This window comes from Grammomys surdaster, unplaced genomic scaffold, assembly GCF_004785775.1.
Source record: "Grammomys surdaster isolate TR1022 unplaced genomic scaffold, NIH_TR_1.0 125368, whole genome shotgun sequence".
NCBI lineage: Eukaryota > Metazoa > Chordata > Mammalia > Rodentia > Muridae > Grammomys > Grammomys surdaster.
Genome location: NW_021620240.1, coordinates 426042 through 447983, shown reverse-complemented (window position 1 = coordinate 447983; position 21942 = coordinate 426042). Strand labels below are relative to the sequence as shown.

The window sequence follows — 21942 nt, the reverse complement described above, 5'->3', positions numbered from 1 at the left end:
AAAAAAAAAAAAAAAAAAAAAAAAAAAAAAAAAAGAATCACCAGGCATCCAAGCTAAACTTGGATTTGGATTAACCCCTTCAGGCCTGGGGAGAGCCTGTTTGTTTGTTTCTTGTCCTTATACAGCCTTAGGAGAACCCATATTTGTACCAATGTAAAGTCTCCTTTCCAGCGCATCTGCATCAGATATTCTCCATAAGGAAGTAGAACTTTCCTTACAACCTATTCATAAACTGTACAAAACCACCCCTTTACAAAGTTTAAGGCTCTACTTTAATACGCACAAAGATTCTCAGAAAACCTAAGTCAAACTTAGCAACAGGAATTCAAGACATTAGTGAATATAGCTGAAAAGCTTAACTTTTATTCTTCTAATTTTAACCAGGAAGTCAACACTTGGTACTATTTTTTTCATGATTTATTTTTTTTAAAGTGCAAAACTACACAATAATATCCCATTACTCCAAGTTTTATTTATTCTTCAAGTCTGAAGAAAATGAGTTAATTCTTGAAGTTCCACATTTAATTTAAAATGTAACATTTATTCTGAAGTCTACACCTGTGAGAATTAAGAATCTCACTGGTCTAAAACCTGACTAGGTTCCCAATTCAGAATTCCTGCTGTACATATGTTAGCTTACACTAAAACACAAAATTAAACTGGGTGTATATGTTTCATAAAACATTTTCAGGACATTAAAATTTCACCAAATTTTAACTTTCATCAAATTAAACTTTTAAAATGCTTATTAACTATAAATTAGTTGCAAATAACCTTTTCTTTCGGGTTTCCCAGCATTTCAAAACAGCTAGTAAGTCAATACAACCTTTAAAATGTCAATGTATGCTCTCTCTGTATATTGCACTTTTTTGATAGGCTGGGCCGGTATCTTCTGTGATGATACAAAAGTATTGAATACAATACATTTTAAAATCAGTAAGTTCTTGATTAATCTCCCTTAAATTGTAATTATCATTTTAAAACCTAGGATTTTTAAGATTTAATTTCTTAAATCCACTTTTAAAATTTAACTGAGTTGGGGGGAGTTTTATTGAGTTTTTATGTCCTTTTTTTGGTCCCTCAAAATTTTTCTTTGCTCAAAGAAAACTGTGAACAAATGACATTTCATGTTTCCTGCTTAATTAAAAAAAAGCTATTATTAATTAAAAATAAAAAACCTTCAGTTCCCTAATCAAAAAACAGTATTCATATGTGTCTACATACATATGTGTATGTGAGAGAGAAGTTAACTCTGAAATGTCTGTGTATGGCTATTGGTTCCTTTAGAGGCTTACTAAATTTTATAATTAATATTTAATAAATTACAAACTAGAATCAAGTTAGGAAAAAACCCCTTATTTTGTGAAAATTAAGTCAATTCCCAATATGCTTGACAGAAACAAGCTATTCGTTTGGATCTGCTTTCCAATGAAGACATTACTCAAATTGTTCAATGCTTTACTTCCAAGTGGTCCACTACGGAATTCTTCAGGGTGTTTTAAGATTGGCTGTAGCGGGCTGGTGAGATGGCTCAGCGGTTAAGAGCACTGACTGCTCTTCTAGAGGTCATGAGTTCAAATCCCAGCAACCACATGGTGGCTCACAACCATCTACAATGAGATCGATGCCCTCATATGGGTGTCTGAAGACAGCTACAGTGTACTTACATATAATAAATAAATAAATCTTAAAAAAAATACTCCTCTCCAAGTTGTTGTTAGTTGTTGGTAGTTTAAAAACAAAAAAAAAAAGATTGGCTGTAGCTAGAGTTCTGACTTCCATTTGGACCCTGCTCTCCTTCACTGTTTGGAGGTGGCTTTGGCTTTGGCATCTTACCATTTGCCATCTCTTTTCTCTCATCAAAATTCTTTCACTGCTCATACAGTTTTAAAATAACCCTGATTATTTCCAAAATCTTCTCCATATCCACAGAAAGTTCTGCAAACCATTGTCTAGCATCTTTCTGTTGTACAACACAGTCCACATTGTAGGCAAGCTAAAGCTATCATGAAAGGAGGGTACAGAAGACAAAGATCCGTCCTGTAGGTATCATTCACTATCCTCCATGCAAGCGGAAGCAACACGTCTTCTTGGCCCATGTCCTGCACGTACTGGAGCAAAGGTCTATACGGATGATACACTATCAAGCAACAGTCCATTAATTCTAAGAGGTAAAATTCACATTCTAGTATATGATTCATCCTGTAAGGAAATTCCTTTGGAAAGGCATATGAAAATCTAGTTTTTAATACAGAAGTAGTAGCAGCAATCAATCTTGTATTTGAGACGACACCAAATTCCTCTACTTTGGATGCCAGAAACACACATGTAGGAGCCATTAATACAGGATCTATACTTTTCAGAGAATACCTAGCATAAAATCTCTTGAAATAGACTGTAGCAGTAGCAATAACTTGTTGTCTTAATTTAAGATGTTCACCTAATGCTTTGATAACATTTGTAAAAAATATTTGTAATTTCCAATACTCCTCTTCTGAGAGAAACTTTAGGTCTTTCTGGCGCTCTTTCAACAGATCTTGTTTATCCAAAATCCACTGCAAATAGTGGGAGCTCTGCCAGAAGTTCCCTGCCATGGAATACTGCTTGCCCTTATACAAAAGCACCAGCTGGCAAAGCGGCCTGCGGAGCAACCATAGACACAGTCCAGGCGACTGTGCTCCTCAATCAGACTGGCTGGACTGAGACATTGTTTTTTGTTTGTTTGTTTTGCATGTCTTTGTGAAGGTGTCAGATCTTGGAGTTACAGATAGTTGTGAGCTGCCGTGTGTTGGGAATTGAACCCAGGTCCAAGTCCTCTGGGAGCCAGTTAAGAGCCAGTGCTCTTAACTACTGAGCTGTCTCTCCAGCCCCCCCATTTTTTTTTTTTTTTTTTTTTGAGACAGGGTTTCTTGTTGTAACCCTGACTGTCCTAGAACTCCCTCTGTAGACCAACTGCCTCTGCCTCCTGAGCTTAAAAGCTTGTGACACCACCACCCTATCCATGTTTCTTTATTATAGCAGTGGTCTTGATACATTGTTTTAAAAAATTCTCACTCCCAAATCACAAAAGATTCCTACAGTCTCTTCAGTTAGTTTTAGTTTTCTTTTTTTTTTTCTACTCGTGAATTCACCTGGGCTTGCTTTTTCTCTGGTGTGAGCTGTGGGAGTAGCTTGCTTGCTTTTTCTCTGGTGTGAGCTGTGGGAGTAGCTTGCTTGCTTTTTCTCTGGTGTGAGCTGTGGGAGTAGCTTGCTTGCTTTTCTCACCTTAGATGCTGTAGATGCCGGTGCTCAATGTATTGATAATGGCTTCTCCCACTGACATCCAGAGAGTCCCCCTTCTTGTTCTCCCAGGACCCAGGAACTGGCACTCCTGCTGGTACAGTGTTGCTGTGGGTTTTGTGAGATGTTCTAACATTGGGTAGGCTGAGTCCCTCCTATGGTCCTTTTCAAAACTGACAAAGCTGTTTATGGACCTTTATGCTGGTATGTATATTTTAAAATGAGTATCAAGTTTCTTTTTAAAAGTATTTATAGATTACCTTAGGGAGAATGGACATCTTTATAATATTAAGGTAACTCATTGACATGGGTATCAATCACTTAATATATATATAGGCTCTACTGTAATAATTCTTCCTCCTTGTCCTCCTCCTCCTCTTCTTTGATTTTATTTCTTTATGTCTTCGTGTTTGCTTGAATATCTGTACACTATGTGCATGCAGTGCCTGCAGAGCCCAGAAGGAGGCATAGGATTCCCTGGAGTCACAGATGATTGTGAAGGACCCTGTGAGGAATCCCTGACATTATTAATGATGCTGTTAGGCTTGCAGACAGGAACCTAGCATAACTCCTCTGAGAGGCTCTACCCAGCAGCTGTTGGAAACAGATGCAGATACACACAGCCAAACATTGATGGAGGTTGGGGACTCTTATGGACAAGTTGGGGGAAGGATTGAAGGGCCTGAAGGGGATGGCAACCTATAGGAAGATCAATAGGGTTAATTAACCAGGATCCCTGGGAGCTCTCAGAGACTGACCCACCAACCAAAGAACATACACAAGCTGGGACAAGGCCCTCAGTGCGTATGTAGCAGATGTGCAGCTCAGTCTCTATGTAGGTCCCTGAACAACTGGAGTGGAGGCTTTCCCTAAAGTTGTAGCCTGACTGTGGTATCCATTCCCCAACAGGGGTGCCTTGTCTGGCCTCAGTGGGGGAATTCCAGAGTGGGGGGATACCTGGGAGGAAGGGGCACCCTCTCATAGGAGAAGGGGAGGGGAATGGAGGGAGAGACTCTGTGAGGGGGGGACTAGGAAAGGGGTAGAGTTTGGGATGTAATAAATAAATATTAATTTTAAAAAGAAGTTAAATACATTATAAATAAATAAAAACACTATAGGAAGCTGCCAGCTTTCCAAAGTGGCTGTCTAGTTCACTGTTTTTTTGTTGTTTGTTTTTTCTTTTTGTGTTTTTTTTGTTTGTTTTTGTTTGTTTGTTTGTTTGTTTTTTGGTTTGGTTTTTCAAGACAGGGTTTCTCTGTGTAGCCCTGGCTGTCCTGGAACTCACTCTGTAGACAGGCTGGCCTCGAACTCAGAAATCCGCCTGCCTCTGCCTCCCAAGTGCTGGGACTAAAGGCGTGTGCCACCACTGCCCGGCAGTGGTGTTGTTTTAAGACAGGGTCTCACTACATAGTTCAGGCTGACCTGGAGCTTGCTACATAGGGCATGCTGCAGAACTCACCCCCCACCCCCGAATTCCTGCTTCTGCTACCCTAATGCTAAAGACCCATACCACTACACCTGGCATCACCTGCTTTCACATGAGTGGGATAGATAGTGCTGATAGTGAGCATATTAAAACACATTGAGGCCATAACACCATTTGTTAGCATCATTTGCCCTTTGTTATTTGAGTCCCACCTCAAACTGCTTTGGGGACTACGGTTGGTTACTTGTTCAACTGAGAAAGGGTCTAACGTAGCCCCTGTTGGCCTTCAACTCCTGATCCTCCTGCCTCCATTTCTAAAGTGCTGGGATTATAAGTGCATGCCAAATGCCCAGCTTACTGGCTAGAATTTCTTAGAAGTTTTTCTAACTCTGAACCCTTTCCTCCCGCCTTCCAGGTTCACCAGAGTCTTCATATTCCACATGTAGATTCATCTCATTCTCTGAACCCAAGCTATGATGCCTAGCTTTCCCATGAGTGTGTTGTCCAGTTTCTGCTGACATGAGGCTTCCCTTCGAGATACATCATCTTGTATCTAACCTGATCTTGAGGCTTCTAACCTGAGGTGAGAAATTGTTTTTGAGATATCCTTCACCCAAGGTCACCAGACTTTCCTGGGGACCTTTTTTCTTTTTAAACTTTTTGTTGTGTTTGACCTGTGTGTATATCTATCTGTGTACTATGTGCATGCCTGGCTCTGAGAGGGCAGAAGAGGACATTGGATCTCTTGGAATTAGGAGTTATAGAAAGTGGAAAACCCTTGTGCTCTGGCCTGGTGACTCCTTGCTTGCAACCAGATCCCCAAAGGGACTGCAGAGTGCTCCTCTCTTGCTTTCTCTTCTCTTTTTGGAGATTAAGTATTGCTTTGTAGCCCAGGCTGCTTTTGAATCTCCTCCTTTCTCAATGCTGGGATTGAAAGTGAGCTTCAGCTTCACTTGGCTTTTGTCTATTTTAATTGATTTTGTTTGTTTGTTTGTTTTTCGAGACAGGGTTTCTCTGTGTAGCCCTGGCTGTCCTGGAACTCACTCTGTAGACCAGGCTAGCCTCGAACTCTCGAACTCAGAAATCCCCCTGCCTCTGCCTCCCAAGTGCTGGGATTAAAGGTGTGCACCACCACTGCCTGGCTGAGCTCTCTGGTATTATTTTTAAAAATAATACTTTTTTTTTTTCGGTTTTTCAAGACAGGATTTCTTTCTGAGTATAGCTCTGTCTTGGAACTTGCTTCGTTGACCAGGCTGGCCTCAAACTCACAGAGATCCTCCTGCCTCTGCCTCCTGTGTGCTGGGATTAAAGATGTACACCAACACTGCCTGGCTCTGTGATCATCATGGTGACCAGCAGACAGGCATGGCACTGGAGCAATGGCTGAGAGCTTTACAGCCTGATCCACTGGCAACAGGCAGGGAAGGAGGGAGGGAGGGAGGGAAGGAGGGAAGAGAAGAGGGAGGGAGGGAGGAGGAGAGCACATGAGCCTGGCAAGGGCTTTTGAAACCTCAGAGCCCACAGTGATGGCCACACCTCCTCCAGCAAGGCCACACCTTCTTCCTAATAGGTCACCAACTGGAGACTAAATATGCAAATCTTTAAGCATGTGGGTGTCATTCTCCTTCAGATAATCAATCATATCTCTGGACATGTGGTTGGAGAGAATAGTTCTCAGTAAAAAGATGCCGCAGTTCATTTAGTCTATTTGTCCAGAAGATAAGTATCTGCATCATGTCAGACTCTACTAAATACCTTGGACACAGCCGACCAGCAGGAAACACAGGAGGCCTGGCTCTGCTAACCCACTTCGCCTGCTAGAAAAGAGAGAGGGAGCTCTCCTGTGACTAGCTGGGGATGGTACCTTGAGAAGGTCCTGGGTGATCAGAAGCAGCAGCCCTCAGCTCTGGCAGGGGTAGCTGCAGCTGTTCACAGTAGCCAGCCAAAAGGAGTTGGAGAAGGGAGTGGCTTCCTGTTGAGCTGAGATCTTTGTGGCTAGCTTGGAAGTTAGCTTCCAGAGAAACTGGAATTTTCAATATACAAGTACAAAACTGAGACTGGCTCACAGGCATGTTCCTGACACCTATAGCTGGTTAGAAGAATTGGAGAGACCCTCGATTTTCCCTGTCACCCTTCCTGCTCCATTCCTGCTCAGGAAGAGACTTGGTCAGGAATGCATGTCTGTGCACGAAGGTGAAGGTCAGAGGACAACTTGTAGGAGTTGGTTTACTCTCTCCTTTCTTCATGTGGGGTATCAAACTCAGGTCATCAGGTTTGGCAGGCAGCACCTTTACCCTGACCCCACAACTTATACGTATTATATACACTGGTCCCCATTTGTGCCTTTTTAGTTTGAGTTTCACTAAGGTTGTCCTTGTGACCATGGGTTTGGAACTATCCTGTGGGGCTTGGTGAGCTCACTAGTGGGTCAAGCGAATCTTTCTTTTTCTTTTTGTTCCTCTTTGGTTTTTTCAAGTCAGGGTTTTTCTGTGGCGCCTTGGTTGTTCTGGACTTCATTCTGTAGACTAGGCTGGCCTCAGTCTCACAGAGATCTTCCTGCCTCTACCTCCCAAGTGCTGGTATTAAAGGTGCTTGCTGTCACCACCACCACAGAGCAGAAGCGACTCTTATTAACCTGTGTAATCACAGTATTTGGGTGCCCACTAATGTTTGGACGAATGTCTGCACTTAGCCCAGGCCCTAACTCAGAGACTGGAGTAAGCAACACTCAGCATGGTGTGCACGGTGCTAAGTTCACTTCCATAAATCCTTTCTGGGGTCTGCAGTGGGACTTGAGAAATTAGTAGATAGCAGGAGAAACAGAGGCTTCAAGTGAGTGTGACAAACAAACAAGGCCCACATGACCATGCTAGGCTCAGAGGACTGTGGGACTTTGACAGGTAGGGAAAGAAATGAGGAAATGATGAACATAACTGTTCTGTGAAATGTAAAATGATCGCAGAGGCACATGATCAGTAACAGAGATTAGCAAGCCTCCTGCGTTATACCAACACAACTGTGTGAATGACCCTCTGCTACAGGTTCTTTTCATGCATTCAGGACAGAAGTGATTGTTTTCCTGGATTGGGGTAATGTGTAAGGTGTAACACACAAAGGGCTTCCAGCTGGGCATGGTGGCAGGTCTGGAATCCCAGCAATTAGGCAGATGAGGCAGGACGACTGTGAAGTTAGCTTATGCAGTTCTAGGCTAGACTAGAACATGGTGAGACCCTGTTTCAAGAAACCCTCTCCCTTAAAAGCCAACAACACAAAATCAAACTGTTTATTCCTCCACTTCTTACCCGGTGAGGAACACCTAACTAGCTTTTAAAACAACAGCTTCTGATTACCTCATCATACACCCAAGCTCATACCTGCAGTCCTAGTTCCTGGAGGGCCTGGAAGATCAGGAGTTCAAAGCTAGTCTGAGCTCTACAAAACCTACCTTAAAAACAAATGAAACAATAAAAAAACAGGCCTGGTGGCTCATGATTGTCATTCCAGCACCCAGGTTGCCGAGGTAGAAAGTTCAAAACTTGAGGGCCAGACTGGGCTACACTCAAGACTAGTGTATTTTGGACAGCAGTTGAAAAGACAGTACCATTGATGACCACCACAAGGCAGTAGCAAGAAAAGGGAAGGGATTGCAGGTAAGGAGATCAGGGTGGGCTTATCCTGGGGTCATGTTGAAGGTGCTGGGCCCAATACTGAACACAGACTTTACCAGGTCAAGTGTGTCACTGCAGACTAATTCTACACGACAACCTGTCTTATTGCCAGGTCTTTTTTTTTTTTTTTTTTGGTTTTTCGAGACAGGGTTTCTCTGTGTAGTCCTGGCTGTCCTGGAACTCACTCTGTAGACCAGGCTGGCCTTGAACTCAAAAATCCACCTGCCTCTGCCTCCCAAGTGCTGGGATTAAAGGCGTGTACTACCACCCCCCGGCTATTGCCAGGTCTTTATGGAGACTTTTTGTCTAAGTGTATTAGTGTGAATTGGCCCCTGTATGGGTATGATAGCATGTATTGCACATGGGGGTTGTGGTAGTTTGAATGAGAACACTACCCGCCCCTTGCCCCCCTCCTCCCCCCATACACTAAGGACCAAGGCTCGTGTTTGAATGCTTGGTCCTTAGTTGGTGGAACTGTATGGGAAGGATTAAATGTGGGCTTATTGGAGGAGGCATGGTATTGGGGTTGGCCTTTGAGGTTTCAAAAGACTATTCCCAGTTCTCTGCTGCAGGCTTGTCATCTGAAGGTGTGAGCTCTAAGCTTCTGCTCCAGCACCATGCCTGCTGCCATGCTCCTCACCATGATGATTCTGGAATCTAACCCTCAGGAACCACAATCTTCAAACGTTTTCTCATATATTGCCTTGGATATGGGGTCTTAGGATGGTAATAGAAAAGTATCTAAGCCAGGGGTAGTATGGGAGGTGCTGGATGTCCAATCCCTTGGATGCATCCATTAGAATCACCAATACAGGACAGCTGTACAAGAGATACCAGTGTTGAGAGTGGGGTCTACAGCCCTAATGGCTTGTGGTTTCAAGTGTTATTACAGGTCTGCTTCTCTCCTGAGATGATAGGCCTGTGGCTTACAGAGCTGGCTGAAGCCTAGGCAAAGGATGCTGGGATGGGGTGGGCCAAGGGACACCGGATGGGGCAGCTGCCTCCCCCGCCCCCACAGCAGGGGCAGAGGATTAGGTGACAGTACCCAAACCTAGCCCGGAACTAACACCCTCCTCCCCTTCACACAGGCACCTTGGTCTGTTCCCTCAAGCTTGTCAAAGCTCAGAATAACCTGAGAACCAGACATCAGGATGGCAGGGGCTCTGCTTGGGGCCTTACTTCTCCTGACACTCTTTGGTAGGGACAGCGGTCAGGGGAGCCGGGTGGATCCATATGTCAACATTAAGGGAATAGGGAAAGGACTAAGACCAGGGTAGAGACTGAGATAGTACTTGGTTCCCAGGTTCAATATTGTTGGTCTAGGAGAAATCTAGAAATATAAACACAGGAGGGGTGCACTGGCCTGAGGAGCAGAGAGAAGCCTTCAGGCTGCTGCTTCATATATAGTGATTCTTCCTTCTTGAATCATAGGCAGAAGCCAGGGTAAGAATGAAGAGCTTAGGCTGTATCACCATCTCTTCGACAATTATGACCCAGAATGCCGGCCAGTTAGGAGACCTGAGGACACTGTCAACATCAGCCTCAAGGTCACCCTAACCAACCTCATCTCACTGGTAAGACCTCCCCCCAATTCTAATCCTATACCCTCACTTCTACCCCTAACTCCTGGCTTCAGCAGGCTTCTTTCTGTTGTAGAACGAGAAAGAAGAAACTCTGACCACCAATGTCTGGATTGGAATTGTGAGTCAGACTTGGAGAGCAGTGGGAGGGTTCCCAGCCAACCCCTTTCTTTCTTACCAGGTGGGGAATGGAAAGTACATACCCTCTCATCCCTGTCTTTTAGGAATGGTATGACTATCGGCTCAACTTCCGTGGGGACGATTTTGCAGGTTTAAAAGTTCTGCGGGTTCCTTCAGACCATGTATGGCTGCCAGACATTGTTCTAGAAAACAAGTGAGGATTACCCAGAGGGCAGGCTGCAAGGGAACTGGTTTTGGGGGATTTGGTTGGTGAAGGAGGTTCAGACATGTGAAAAGCTTGGTTTCCACAGTATTGATGGGCAGTTTGGAGTGGCGCACGACTGCAATGTTCTTGTCTCTGAGGGAGGCAGTGTGTACTGGCTGCCCCCAGCCATCTACCGGAGCACCTGTGCAGTGGAGGTTACCTATTTCCCCTTCGACTGGCAGAACTGCTCTCTCATTTTTCGGTAGGATGAATCACTTCAAGCATGATATTGAGAAGGGCCTAGAGCAGGGGACAGGGCCTGCTATGGAGGAGTCGGCAGGGTCTTTGGAGGACTTTGTGAAGGAGGTGGAGTGAGGTGCTGGAATGAAGGGGTGGGAAGCTGGATCTAGGTTTGCAGTAGGTTGGGTACAGGCTTCTTGCTGCCATCTTGTAGTTTTAGCCTGTAGTCCCAACTACTCCTCAGGAGAGTCTGAGGAATAAAAATAACTTGAGTCCAGGAGTCCCTTGGACAACATGGTGAGCCCATCAGCAACCCAAAACAAAACAAAAAGGCGGCAGGACTGGAAACATGCTGGGAATGTGGGCAAAAGAAGAAAGCCACACTACCCTGCCAGACGCCAGCTTCCAGGGTGGGACTAAGATGGCTCCCAGCTTCTGGGGTAAAGACTGGCTCTGTTTCACAGCTCCCAGACCTACAATGCTGACGAGGTGGAGTTCATCTTTGCATTGGATGACAATAACAACGCCATCAACAAAATTGAGATTGACACTGCGGCTTTTACCGGTGAAGGGATATACCTTTTTCCAAAAATCTTCTCCTAGATAGGGTTCAAGGGGGTGAGGGTGGGGGAGTTTCAGTGTAGGGCTTGACTTGAGCCACACTACCCGAAGCTGAGCTTCTTGAAGTCAGTCTGGATTGTCATACTCAAATGTGCTGTTTCGACACCCCCCACCAGAAATGCCCCCTCTCTACCCATTCTGTCCCCATGCTGACAGCCCAGGTCTCAAGTGGCCCTCTTAGTCTGGAGTTGCAGGTGTGCAGGCTGACTGAGCCCTGTGTCTTGCAGAGAATGGAGAATGGGCCATCGACTACTGCCCAGGCATGATTCGCCACTATGAGGGAGGCGCCACAGAAGGCCCCAGAGAAACTGACATCATCTACACACTCATCATCCGCCGGAAGCCGCTTTTTTATGTCATTAACATCATTGTGCCTTGTGTGCTCATTTCTGGCTTGGTGCTGCTAGCTTACTTCCTGCCTGCACAGGGTAAGGGGTGACCCTGATTCCTCAACTCCAGGCTGGGCTTGCCCTGGCTCGCCTCTTACAGGTTGCTTCCTCTAGCTGGTGGCCAGAAATGCACAGTCTCTATCAACGTCCTGCTAGCCCAGACTGTCTTCTTGTTTCTAATTGCCCAGAAAATTCCAGAGACGTCTCTGAGCATGCCGCTGCTAGGCAGGTAATCTCACAGTGGGTCCCACAGAGATGGGGGCCTGCATGGAGGATGGAGCCAAAGGTGGCTTGCACAGGGACTTGGTGTTTTCCCGTCGTGGACTTTTATTTGGACACAGGGTTGGACTGGGACAGTGATGGATTATCTGTTCCCCCATTCTCCTCACTGCTGCTGGACGACACCTTGAGGATTCCCGAGTATCTCTGTTAAGAGGACAGTATTGCTCAGTATCTCCTTAATCATACCTCCTCAGACCCGTGTCACACCCTTTGTCCCAAACGCACCGGATCCCCAGGGACCCCAAGGCCCAGTTGGTGTAGGGTTTGTTTCAGGGATGAGGTAGACCATTGCAAACCTCGTCCACACAGGTACAACCACGCCCCCTGGATCAGGTACTGAGCACTTGCACCAGCTGCTGCTCCAGCTTGCCGAATCCCCTGCCCTGCGGCCAGGGCTACACGGGCCAGCGCTCTACCAGGATCCCCAGTGTCCTGGGCTGAGCCTGGGTAGCTGTTGCCACTGTCCAGTCGCTGCACCTCCTGCTGCAGCCACAGGGCCGAGATCTGCATTGGGGCACATGGGCTAGAGGTCCCTGCTTTTGCTGGCTTAGCCCTCTTCCCCCTTTCTTCCCATCCCTCAACTTCCCAGAGCTGCACCTCCAACAAGGTGGCTCCAAAGCTCATAACGCTGGCTGCGGCTTCTCTTAGCACCAGTCCTAAGGTGGCTTTCTGGGTGAGCGGCTTGTCCGACTCCAGCGGATCCTGGGACTTAAGCTCTCTGAACCTTTGCGCCAGATATTCGTGAGCTGCGGCCACAGCAAGATCCAGGGAAGATAGAAGTGGAGGCTGTAAGGCCACCTGGAGGAGCAGGGGTAGTGGAGTGGTCACATGGAAAGGGTCATAGCAGGAAGCACTGGAGACCTCTCCAGATTCTGCCTTTGGGTGGGCCATTCTAATACTCTCACCTCGGTGGAGCTGTGGAAGTGGTAGACCCACAGCAGGGTGTCCAAACTGTTGGGAATCCCCTTCATGGCCACAGCAGATGGTATATTGCAGAAGGGCCGGGACAATACTGGCATCATCAAGGAGTAGCAAGAAGTAACCACCAGTTGTGAGGAGGTGGTATTTGTGAGGTAGAGGACAGCCAGTGCCTTCTGTTTGTGGGAATGCAGTGACCTCATGCTTCCTGTGTATCAGGTATCTTATTTTCGTCATGGTGGTTGCCACGCTCATTGTCATGAATTGCGTCATCGTGCTCAACGTATCTTTGCGGACGCCAACAACTCATGCCACATCTCCTCGGCTGCGCCAGGTAAGTGCTGGTTGAAGAAAGTACTGCCCAGGGGTGGGAAGCGGGCTTGGAACCTTTCTCTGCCCCGGCTGCAGATTTTATTAGAGCTACTGCCGCGTCTCCTGGGCTCGAGCCCACCCCCAGAAGATCCCCGAACTGCCTCACCAGCGAGGCGTGCCTCGTCTGTGGGCATTCTGCTCAGAGCGGAAGAGCTCATCTTGAAAAAACCGAGGAGCGAAATCGTGTTTGAGGGGCAGAGGCATCGGCATGGAACTTGGACTGGTGAGCACTGCTCTTGGTGGGTCAAAGGCATATACTCGCCGTTGGGGATGCTTTTTAATGACCCAACGCTTGGTATCGCCTTAGCAGCAGCCCTCTGCCAGAACCTGGGTGCTGCAGCCCCTGAGATCCGCTGCTGTGTGGATGCTGTGAACTTTGTGGCTGAGAGCACAAGGGACCAGGAAGCCACTGGAGAGGTGGGTTGGGAGGTTGGGGCGGAGCGGTGCTAGATGCCCCGCCCTCCAGGCCTCTCCCTCGCTAAGCTTGCTCTCTCACAGGAACTATCCAACTGGGTGCGTATGGGGAAAGCCCTCGACAACGTCTGTTTTTGGGCAGCTTTGGTGCTCTTCAGCGTCGGTTCTACTCTCATCTTCCTTGGAGGTTACTTCAACCAAGTTCCTGATCTCCCCTACCCACCGTGCATCCAACCTGAGCCGAAACCAACAGCAGCACCCACCACGCCCCCACCCCCCACGGAGGAGATTTTGACAACACGCTGCAAATAAATGTGGTTTGTGAACTTGCAGGAGGGGTTGTGTGGTCATGTGGGTGGGTTGACTCCTCAGGAATAGCAACAGAAGATGGGTAGGTGGTTTTGACAGGCACTTGAAGCCAATTGGTTCCGTTTTGCTCTTGGCTCCTTCTAATCTAAAGAATGTTTATCTAGTTGATAGCCAATGAGGTTTTACAAGACCTCGACATAGAAACACTGAAGCTACAAGTCTGGCCTGGTCCTGCTGGGGCTGGTAAAAACTAACTATTCTCAAAGGGTCCTCCAGGGTTAGGACTGAGAATGACATGGATTGCTGGCTCCGCCATCCGTCTCACTGCATCTCTATCACACTTAACGTCATAGACTCTCTGCATTCCCAACGTTCAAAGCTCTCCCTAGAAAGCATCCAGGATTGAGAGAGAACAATGGTAGGATCTCAAAATGGTGGAAGCTGGTTGAATTGTCTTTATTAACAAAGGGGATATCCAAGGCCACTACATTGAGAAAGGATACAGGAGGGAGAAGGGCTACTTACTGCTCACACTATATACAGATGCAAGCAAGGGAGGATGGAGGGTGGGAGCTCTGAGCTCGCTCCCTCTAGGGAAGGGAAGGGGCTGGAAGGGGTGGGAGTGGGGAGGAAAGGGGGGAATGTTTTGGCTATGGGGTCCCTCCTCCATTCCCTGGGGGCTGGGGAGGGGCAATCATTAAAGTGCTTTCAGAAAATGAGGAAATGGTCCCTGTCCCTGGAGTGGCTGGTGACCGCCCCCCTCCCCCAGAACCCAGGGCCCAGTGAATACCAGCCCCCCCCCAGAGTCTGGTACATTCAAGGGGGGAGCCGGCTCCCCTGGCGTGCAAATAAAGGGGTCAGGGCCCTGCTCAGCAGCAATGGGGTAAGGGGTCCAAGCCCCAAGCACTCTCCTCTTCTGTGGAGAAAAGGGGAGGAGCAAGTCCCACTTAATTCTTGGTAAGGGGGAGGAAGCTGTGTCATTCCCCAGAAGTTGGGGAAAGGCACAGTTTTGAGAATGTTGGGTGAAAGGATGGTCACGTGATCACAAAAGCTTCAGGGATATGAGGTCACGTTCCCAGCAGGCTCCAGTGAATCAAACCAGTAAAAGCAAAAGCCCAAGGGGTGGGGGGGGAAGGGCAGGGGCGGCCTGGGTAGTCTGGCTGTGGGAAGAGAGCTGGGTCCATGTGGGGAGCCCCAGCCCAGGGGCCTTGTCACCAGTTCATAATGCAGTTACGGTTCAGAGTCATAAAGTAAACTTGGCTGCTTCCTCCAGAGCGGACTGAGGCAAAAAACACCTGAATAAAGTAGAAAAGACATCACCAAGGGCTAAAGTGTATGTGTGTGTCAGGGGGTGCAGGGAGGAGAGAAGAGGTTGACACTGGGAGAGAGAAAGAGGAAGTGAATGACACCTGTTTCCATCCCCAAGGAAAGGCAAAAAAGTGTTACCAGGTCCTTGGGGTAAAGGCAACAGAGCCCATGGGGAAGGAGGGTGTGGCTCTGATAGCTCAAAACAGCAGGACCATTCCATAACCCCAGACCCCTGCCCAGAGCAAGGTGGACCAGAGCAAGGCAGAGAGACAGCCCATCACCTGGGCTAGGCTCCTTTCAGAGATACCCTGGCTCACCTTATCATTCCGCTCACACAGGAACTTGAGCCTCTGGGCTCGTTTGTGCATGAAGACCCCATCTAGGTGGCCTGTCTCCACAGAGCGGATCTCTATGGCCTTCTCACCCCAGCCCATTATCTGGTTGGAGCAGATGTAGGCTGAAGGCAGAAGATGGTGGAAGGGCTGTAAGGAGGTTTTAGTCCTAGTCACCTGAGAACAAGCAGCTTGGGATGGCCCTTCACTTACCCACAGAGGTGGGCATCTCTCCCCACTGCAGCACCACGTCCTTGATGATCCGCCCGTAAGTGTTGACATAGACACCCTCGTCTTCATAGCACAGCAGCATCTCCATGCCATCAGTGTTAGGGAGGAAGATGATGGCATGGGGTGTGATCTGGCTCTGGATCTAGGGAGAAGAAGGTGGACTGGGTGGGGTCCTCATGTCTGATGTCCAGATGGGTTGGTCTCCCTTGACCCATAGTCCTGCTAAGCTCACATGTACAGGGATGTAGATGTCATAGCTGTTCCCAGAGTCAACATCCACAGCATGGAAGCCAGCGCTGGAGCCGTAGATGACCTTAAGCCGCTGTCCCTCCTCTACGGTCAGGTCCACCAGCAGAGGGCGGTGAGGGAGGTCAGCAAAGGACTGTGGAGAGAGAAGGCTCAGGGAAGACAGGTGGAGGAGCAAAACCTTGGAATATACTGGTGGCTGAGGCTGGGATTACCTTGAAGGCCATGAATTTGTGGTAGGGTTTGGGGGCCCAGGCATACACCTCCACAGAGTTCTTCAGGGCAATGACCAGGAACTTAATTCGCTCGTATTTCACTGGAGGGCAGGAAAGAGGGGGAGACACAGTGACTTCCACTATCAGCCTCGAAGATCTCTTAGAAGTTAGCCCAGACCCTGTTCCTTGGCTACTGTGCTGTGGCATGCTCACCAACACGATAGTGTCCACAGCCCTCCATGTCCCCCACGGTGGTCCACCCCTGCTTCTTTTCCACCTCTGGGTCATTGTGTAGAATCTTGTTCCGAAGCCAGGACAGGTAATACACCCGCAGTTTGTTCCTTTTCCCTGTGAGATGGTCAGACAACCATACATGGACATACACACACACACACACACACACACACTCACTCTCATTCTTATCAAAGGCCCTGTTGCTGCTTCCCACAATACTGTCTGACCACTACTGTCCTCTCAGGATGAAGAGAAGCAAGCAAAAGTTAAGCCAAGCCCCTTGTCCCCAACTCCATACACACACCTGAGATGGTGATGAGCAAGTTGAGCCCTTCCAGGACATCCATTTGCTGGAAGCGGCGTCGCCCAATAAGTCCATACACTTTGCCCTGCCCACTTCGGTCCAGCAACATCAGCCCATTCTCTGTGCCCACTAGGAGGTTGACCCCTGCAACAGGAATCCTTGGACAGGTCAGAGGCAGATCCAGGCTCTCCCCTGACCAGGAGCATGGAGGCTGTGCCCAGACCACTTTCACCTTTTTCAGCCCTGGCTTACCCCAGAGGGCTGCACAGAGGATCTCTGAATTGAATCGCTTCTTGTACTTGCGAATCTCAGGAGTTTCACTATGAGCTCGGGTATTGGTGGGATTGACGTTGACCACAGAGCCCTTCCTCACATCGAACTGCAGCTGATCAAGGCGACCACCTTCTCCACCCACTAGGGCTGCCAAAGAAGAGGGAAGGAGGGTGGGGGGCAGCCCCTCTGTGATTACTTTTATTCCTATGCCCTCCATCTGATCTTGGCTCATCAGTAGCCTCTGAAGGGGAGACTCTAGAACAGAGGTGCACTGAGGTAAGAGTGCCTGAGCTGGAGGCCAAGGCCTGGCTCAGCGTTGGCCTGCTTCCAGTACTCAGCAGTTCCGCCTCTGCCTGGCTCCCTCAGCCCCTCTGAGCAACATCCCCCTCTCCTGTGTAGCCCTCCCTTGCAATCTGTGCCAGGGCAGGGGGTAAGCCTCAAATAAGAAAGAGGTCCATGGTTGGACTTTTTAAAAGATTTTTTGAATTTTATTTTTGTTTTCTTGTCTTTGTGTGCTGGTACCCATGGAGGCCAGAAACAGCATCAGATCCCCTGGACCTGGAGTTATAGGAGGTTGTGAGCTGTCTTATGTGACTGTTATGAATCAAACTTGGGCTCTCTGGAAGAGCAGAACCTTTTATCCACTGAGCCATCTCTCCAGCCCCATGCCTAACTTTGTAAAGCCCCATTCTCAAAGAGCTTCTGCCTAGGCTAGCTCTGGACTCCAGCCTCAAGGCAGATAGCTCCTCCTGTCCTCACCTGTGATAGGGATGGTATCCCCACTGCCTCCAGGCTGGTAGATCCCTAGATCCACAAACATGGTGAATGAGCTCTTTCCTGGAGCCTTTACCAGCCCACGAGACTGGTACTGTGGGGGGAGAGGGAACAGTCAAGATACATGTGTGGCTCTGGCCTGTGGCCCTTGTTTTTCTAATGGGACAGACCTCAGGTTCTCATTAGGGTCACAGTACCTTGCTTCACCTATCACCGTGTTCTTAGCACCCCACTCTTCTGTGTACCCCAGGGCTCATCCTTTCGTCACTGACCCACCCACTCCAGCATACTTACATCACCGCCTCCATCCTTTGTTGGAGGGCTTTGACCTTTGCTGTTCTCAGTAGGTGAGTGGCTAGGCTGAACCACATCCGGCAGGTTTGTGTAGCCATTGCTATCAGCAAGCATCAGGCTTCGTTCCTCTTCAGGAGTCTAAAGAGCAGAGATTAAGTCAGGGTAGGGCTGCAGAGGGCATGCTGCAGGAAAAGGCAAGAAGGGTAAGGAGAGGAGACCACTCACACGCTGGACCACCATGGTGCCTCCCCCATATGAGGACTGGGTCCCGGATATCTCCTCAACATCATGAACCACCATGGTGCTGACACTGTCTGTATCGCCATCACTGCTGTGGGAAAGATGACGGTGGGGCCTTCCAGATCCTGCCTGCCATACAATGCTACAGGAGGCAGGTGACAGCCAGAGACTTGACTTTCAGCCTCCTCAAAAGCCCTCACTGATTCAGGTCTTTTATGAGTGGCCCTCAGCCAGGTTGATAAAGAGACAGAGGGGCATCTGACAGGGTCTCATAGTGACCGAGCAATGGAAGAGGGGGAGCTACCAACTCTACTTTGTTGCCTCCAACCTCGCACAACCCTGCTCCCTCCTTCCCTGAATTTCTCCTCTGCCTGTCCTGATGAGGGAGGCCCTGCCCTAGGATACCCCATACCGGCCCCCAGGAGTGTCTCTGCTCCCCTCTGATGGCTCCCCATCGCCTTCTTCCTCCTCATCTTCACTGCTCTCCACCTCCTCACTGGATGAGGAATAGTCCATGGCCTTCTTGGGAGGCTTAGGGGCCTCATCCAGAGTCCGCTCTTTGAGCAACACAAAATCCTGCAGGAAAAAGAGATGAAGGGAGGCAGTAGGGCTTGGGCAGAAACAACACCAAGGAAGGGTGCCTGCTAGTGGAGGTGCAGGCAGGGAACAAAGGACAGCTTCCCAGCGGCCCCTCACTAACCTCACCGATCGCTCGCTTATAGCTCTGGGAGGGGTCACAGAGGAAGAAAGGCGGCCAGGAGGAAGCAGGAGAGATGGTGAGAAAGGTTAGTAACAGGAGCCATGCTGTGTAAGTCTGCAGCTCCCCTTGTCTCTCACATTAGTGAAGGCTCCACACCCTATCCCAGATCACTTACTGCGGGCCGGCCTGGCCTTGAGCGGTGGTCTTCAGGCTTGGCTTTGTTCCCAGGGGAGAGCACTGGGGAGCTGTCCAGTTTTGTGGAGGCTGAGCATGGCAGGGTGGGAGAAAGTAAGTCACAGATAGCTACAATATGGCCCCATGCCCATGCCCTGGGCTGACCACTGGCCCCAAACCCACCCACATCCCTCTTGTTCTTGTGGTGCTCTGATCCTAAGCCACTAAAGGCAATGGACTCTGCTTTTGTTGTTGGTCAAGACAAAGCCAAGACCCAGAGAAGGCTTAGGCCTGGTTGACATACCTCCCACACGGTTTCGGTTCCGCTCCAAGGAGCCGGCCTGAGGGAGGTGGCCGTGGGAGGCCGGGAGGACACTGTCTGAGCGCTCCCAGCCAGGGTCACTCCTCCTGAGGTCAGGGTTACTGTGAAGGGACAGAGTTCACATCAGAGATGCGCTCCAATCCTTGAGTGTCAAGCTACGCTGCAGGAGGAGCCATCACCAGGGAAGCAGGTGGCAGAAGTGAGAGGTGAGAGGAAGTGGGTGGCAACTCCATTACCTAGAGGTGTTGGGCGGGCCAGGGGATTGAGCTGGGGGCCCGGGAGGCTTGGGGGTGCCCCGCTCTGCCCGCCTCTGCAGATAGATTTGCCAGGCGGAGTTACTGCGAGGTCTGTGGAGGGAGCACAGGGTGCCGGGGCGGGTTGTGGTGGCACAGGGAAGGGATGAGGTGCCTGGTTTGGGGCTTGCCCCACCCCTATGAAGATAACTTGGCAAAGTCCCTATATCTCTTACTTCCTACACTGCCACAGGACCCCACCCTGGTGTTGTGTACCTGGCACGGACAGCCTGAGCTGGCCGGGACCCTCCGGCCCCACTGGTGTTAAGGGCAGTGGCAATAGATGAGGTCCTCTGAGGAACCTGGAAAGAACAGTTGACAAGCTCTGTCAGTCTTGTACAGACATGGCACACACTTGATTCCACTGTCAATCTGAGAAATGCAGTCTTCAGCATTCATGGGGAAACAAACAGGTTCAGAGAAGCTACTGAGTATGTCCAGGCTATGAAACTGAAAAACGGCCACTTTGGTAGCCCTCAGATTCCTAGCCATTTCACATCCCTACAGTCACTTCCGTCTTTCTACCCTCTGGAGGCTAACTAACCCTTATAGGCAGTGTCTCTGTGCTTGCATTGCTTTCTTCCACCCATCCTGAACTCTTATATTCTTGGTTTTTAGGGTTATACTTACCTTGGGTGGAGCCTCATTATCAGGCCGGACCCAGGATGGAGGGTTTGGGCTAGGCCCAGGCCCTTCAGAAGTGGGGTCTGAATTCTGGCGGATGACTGTTCCTCGGGCACTGGGTGTGGCAGTGGGTGTGGGGACAGCAGCAGGGTCAGGGTCATGAGAAGCTGGGAAGGCAGCCAGGTTTCGTGTGGGCTGGTCCTGCAGGGACTGGGATCGGGGTACAGGTGCTGCATATGGCTTCAACGGGACCCGGTGTGCCACCAGGCTCTGTGGGGAAAGACCAGACAGGGTGGACAGCCTGCTTTGTGGCAGATAAGGGGATTCTAAAACTGGAGAAGTAAACTACGCAGGGAATATGCCCAATACATGCAGAAGACACCAGTGAATGCAAGCACGTACTCATGGCTGTAGCAAGCAAAGCCACCCATGTCTCTGTTAGGACAGGAATGGGGACAGACTCACTTTGTGTGGTCCTTCCTGTGGCTCCACAGGCCTCTGCATAGGAGGAGTTTGGGAAAGAGGTCCTGGGGGGCTAGGAGAGGTCTGGGAGATGGGGGGCTCTGGCCCTGCAGTGCTTGGCTTCGTCTTGGCCAAGGGAGAGTTCTGCTGCTTGTTCATCCGTGCTCTCTCTTCCACCTACATGTGATTTGAGTGGGCCGTCAGCAGACCAGCAAGCAGGGCCGTCAGCAGGTAGGCCAGCGAGTGGGGGTCAGCAGGCCAACACTTAGAGCCTCACTTCCTCCACACACTCCAGCTCCACAACCTCCGCGCCTTCCCCTCCTCAGTGCCCGTTACTGTGGAGCAACCACTTCTCCCAACTTTCTAGCCATGGGCAGCAAGCCTGGTAGGATGGGGTCTCAGGGGACAGAGGAGGTGGCATACCTCTCGGGCCCATGCTGGCTTGTCAGCAGGATTAATGCCCCGACCATAATGATACAGGGGCTTCCTGTCTCCAGGCAGGATCTGCTGCTGCTGCTGCTTTTGGAGCTGCTGCTGCTGCTGCTGCTGCTGCTGCAGGGACTTGAGGTAGGCATGCTCCTGCTGCAGCTGTCTCTGGAGCCGCTCCGACTGCCGCTGCTCCTCCAGCTGCTTCCGCTTGTATTCCTGGGTCCAACGGTAGGGAGAGAAGACTCAGCAGAGTGTGGCCTGTGTAAGTTAGAGCAGGCAGGCCTTTCCTTTCCTCTGCTGCCCAGACAGGAGCTGCTTCCCGGGCCTTGGAAAGCCCCGTTCCCTGATGTCTTCCCATCCCAGTGTAGGAAAGCACCTCAGGATGGCATTTTCCCGAGGACACTGAGGGACCCCGTTACCAGCAGCAGGGCCTGTTCCTGGAGCAGCTGTTGCTGGAGGATCTCGAGCTGTCTCTGCTCCTCCTCTAGCCTGTGACGGATATACTCCTGGGGGGCGGGGCAGGCGGGGGCGGGGCGGGAGGGTGGCGGCAGCCGCGAAGGAAGGGATCAGCAGGGTGAGGATGAGGGGGCGACAGGTAGATGAGCCCCGGGGGGGCAATGTGGCACAGATGGGAGTAAGAGGACACGGGATGAGGAGGAATCAG

The 21942-nt window shown here is 49.6% G+C and overlaps 3 protein-coding genes and 1 pseudogene across 11 annotated transcripts in view; 1 reads left to right on the top strand and 3 right to left on the bottom strand.

Annotated features, from left to right (window-relative positions):
- Window positions 1-1732: 1732 nt before the first annotated feature.
- Window positions 1733-2675, bottom strand: LOC114637693 (annotated as a pseudogene).
- Window positions 2676-9000: 6325 nt separating this feature from the next.
- On the top strand, window positions 9001-13846 carry Chrne (cholinergic receptor nicotinic epsilon subunit). Of its 3 annotated transcripts, XM_028785902.1 has the most exons (13): window positions 9001-9099; window positions 9462-9570; window positions 9805-9947; window positions 10030-10074; window positions 10178-10287; window positions 10385-10540; window positions 10983-11083; window positions 11367-11567; window positions 11643-11757; window positions 12948-13062; window positions 13137-13323; window positions 13408-13517; window positions 13599-13846. In XM_028785902.1, exons 2-13 carry the CDS (start codon window positions 9525-9527, stop codon window positions 13824-13826), a joined length of 1557 nt encoding a protein of 518 aa, XP_028641735.1. In that variant the 5' UTR covers window positions 9001-9099; window positions 9462-9524; the 3' UTR covers window positions 13827-13846. The 3 variants fall into 3 exon arrangements, with proteins under 3 accessions (XP_028641735.1, XP_028641737.1, XP_028641736.1); XM_028785904.1 differs by lacking the exon at window positions 9001-9099 and having other exon boundaries at window positions 9443-9570; window positions 10178-10182; XM_028785903.1 differs by lacking the exon at window positions 9001-9099 and having other exon boundaries at window positions 9443-9570; window positions 13411-13517.
- Window positions 11841-12781, bottom strand: CUNH17orf107 (chromosome unknown C17orf107 homolog). Its single transcript, XM_028785905.1, has 4 exons — window positions 12716-12781; window positions 12408-12608; window positions 12036-12314; window positions 11841-11954 (listed from the first exon to the last, which is right to left on the bottom strand). Exons 1-4 carry the CDS (start codon window positions 12779-12781, stop codon window positions 11856-11858), a joined length of 645 nt encoding a protein of 214 aa, XP_028641738.1. The 3' UTR covers window positions 11841-11855.
- Window positions 13847-14255: 409 nt separating the features above from the next.
- The window catches only part of Mink1 (misshapen like kinase 1), a 53475-nt gene continuing 45788 nt past the window's right edge, over window positions 14256-21942 (bottom strand). Inside the window, exons 14-33 of one of the 7 annotated variants that reach the window (XM_028785914.1) lie at window positions 21273-21494; window positions 20853-21026; window positions 20394-20657; window positions 19980-20065; window positions 19707-19817; window positions 19453-19571; window positions 19150-19238; window positions 18975-18998; window positions 18687-18850; window positions 18260-18362; window positions 18035-18172; window positions 17726-17834; window positions 16946-17113; window positions 16694-16837; window positions 16369-16503; window positions 16156-16256; window positions 15927-16076; window positions 15677-15836; window positions 15449-15588; window positions 14256-15118 (exon numbers count right to left, since the gene is read on the bottom strand). In XM_028785914.1, coding sequence (XP_028641747.1) covers window positions 15035-15118; window positions 15449-15588; window positions 15677-15836; window positions 15927-16076; window positions 16156-16256; window positions 16369-16503; window positions 16694-16837; window positions 16946-17113; window positions 17726-17834; window positions 18035-18172; window positions 18260-18362; window positions 18687-18850; window positions 18975-18998; window positions 19150-19238; window positions 19453-19571; window positions 19707-19817; window positions 19980-20065; window positions 20394-20657; window positions 20853-21026; window positions 21273-21494 — 2685 coding nt within the window. In that variant the 3' untranslated portion in view covers window positions 14256-15034. Of the gene's footprint in view, window positions 15119-15448; window positions 15589-15676; window positions 15837-15926; window positions 16077-16155; window positions 16257-16368; window positions 16504-16693; window positions 16838-16945; window positions 17114-17725; window positions 17835-18034; window positions 18173-18259; window positions 18366-18686; window positions 18851-18974; window positions 18999-19149; window positions 19239-19452; window positions 19572-19706; window positions 19818-19979; window positions 20066-20393; window positions 20658-20852; window positions 21027-21272; window positions 21495-21942 lie in introns of all 7 variants that reach the window. The other 6 variants (XM_028785916.1, XM_028785913.1, XM_028785915.1 and 3 more) reach the window with 6 other exon arrangements.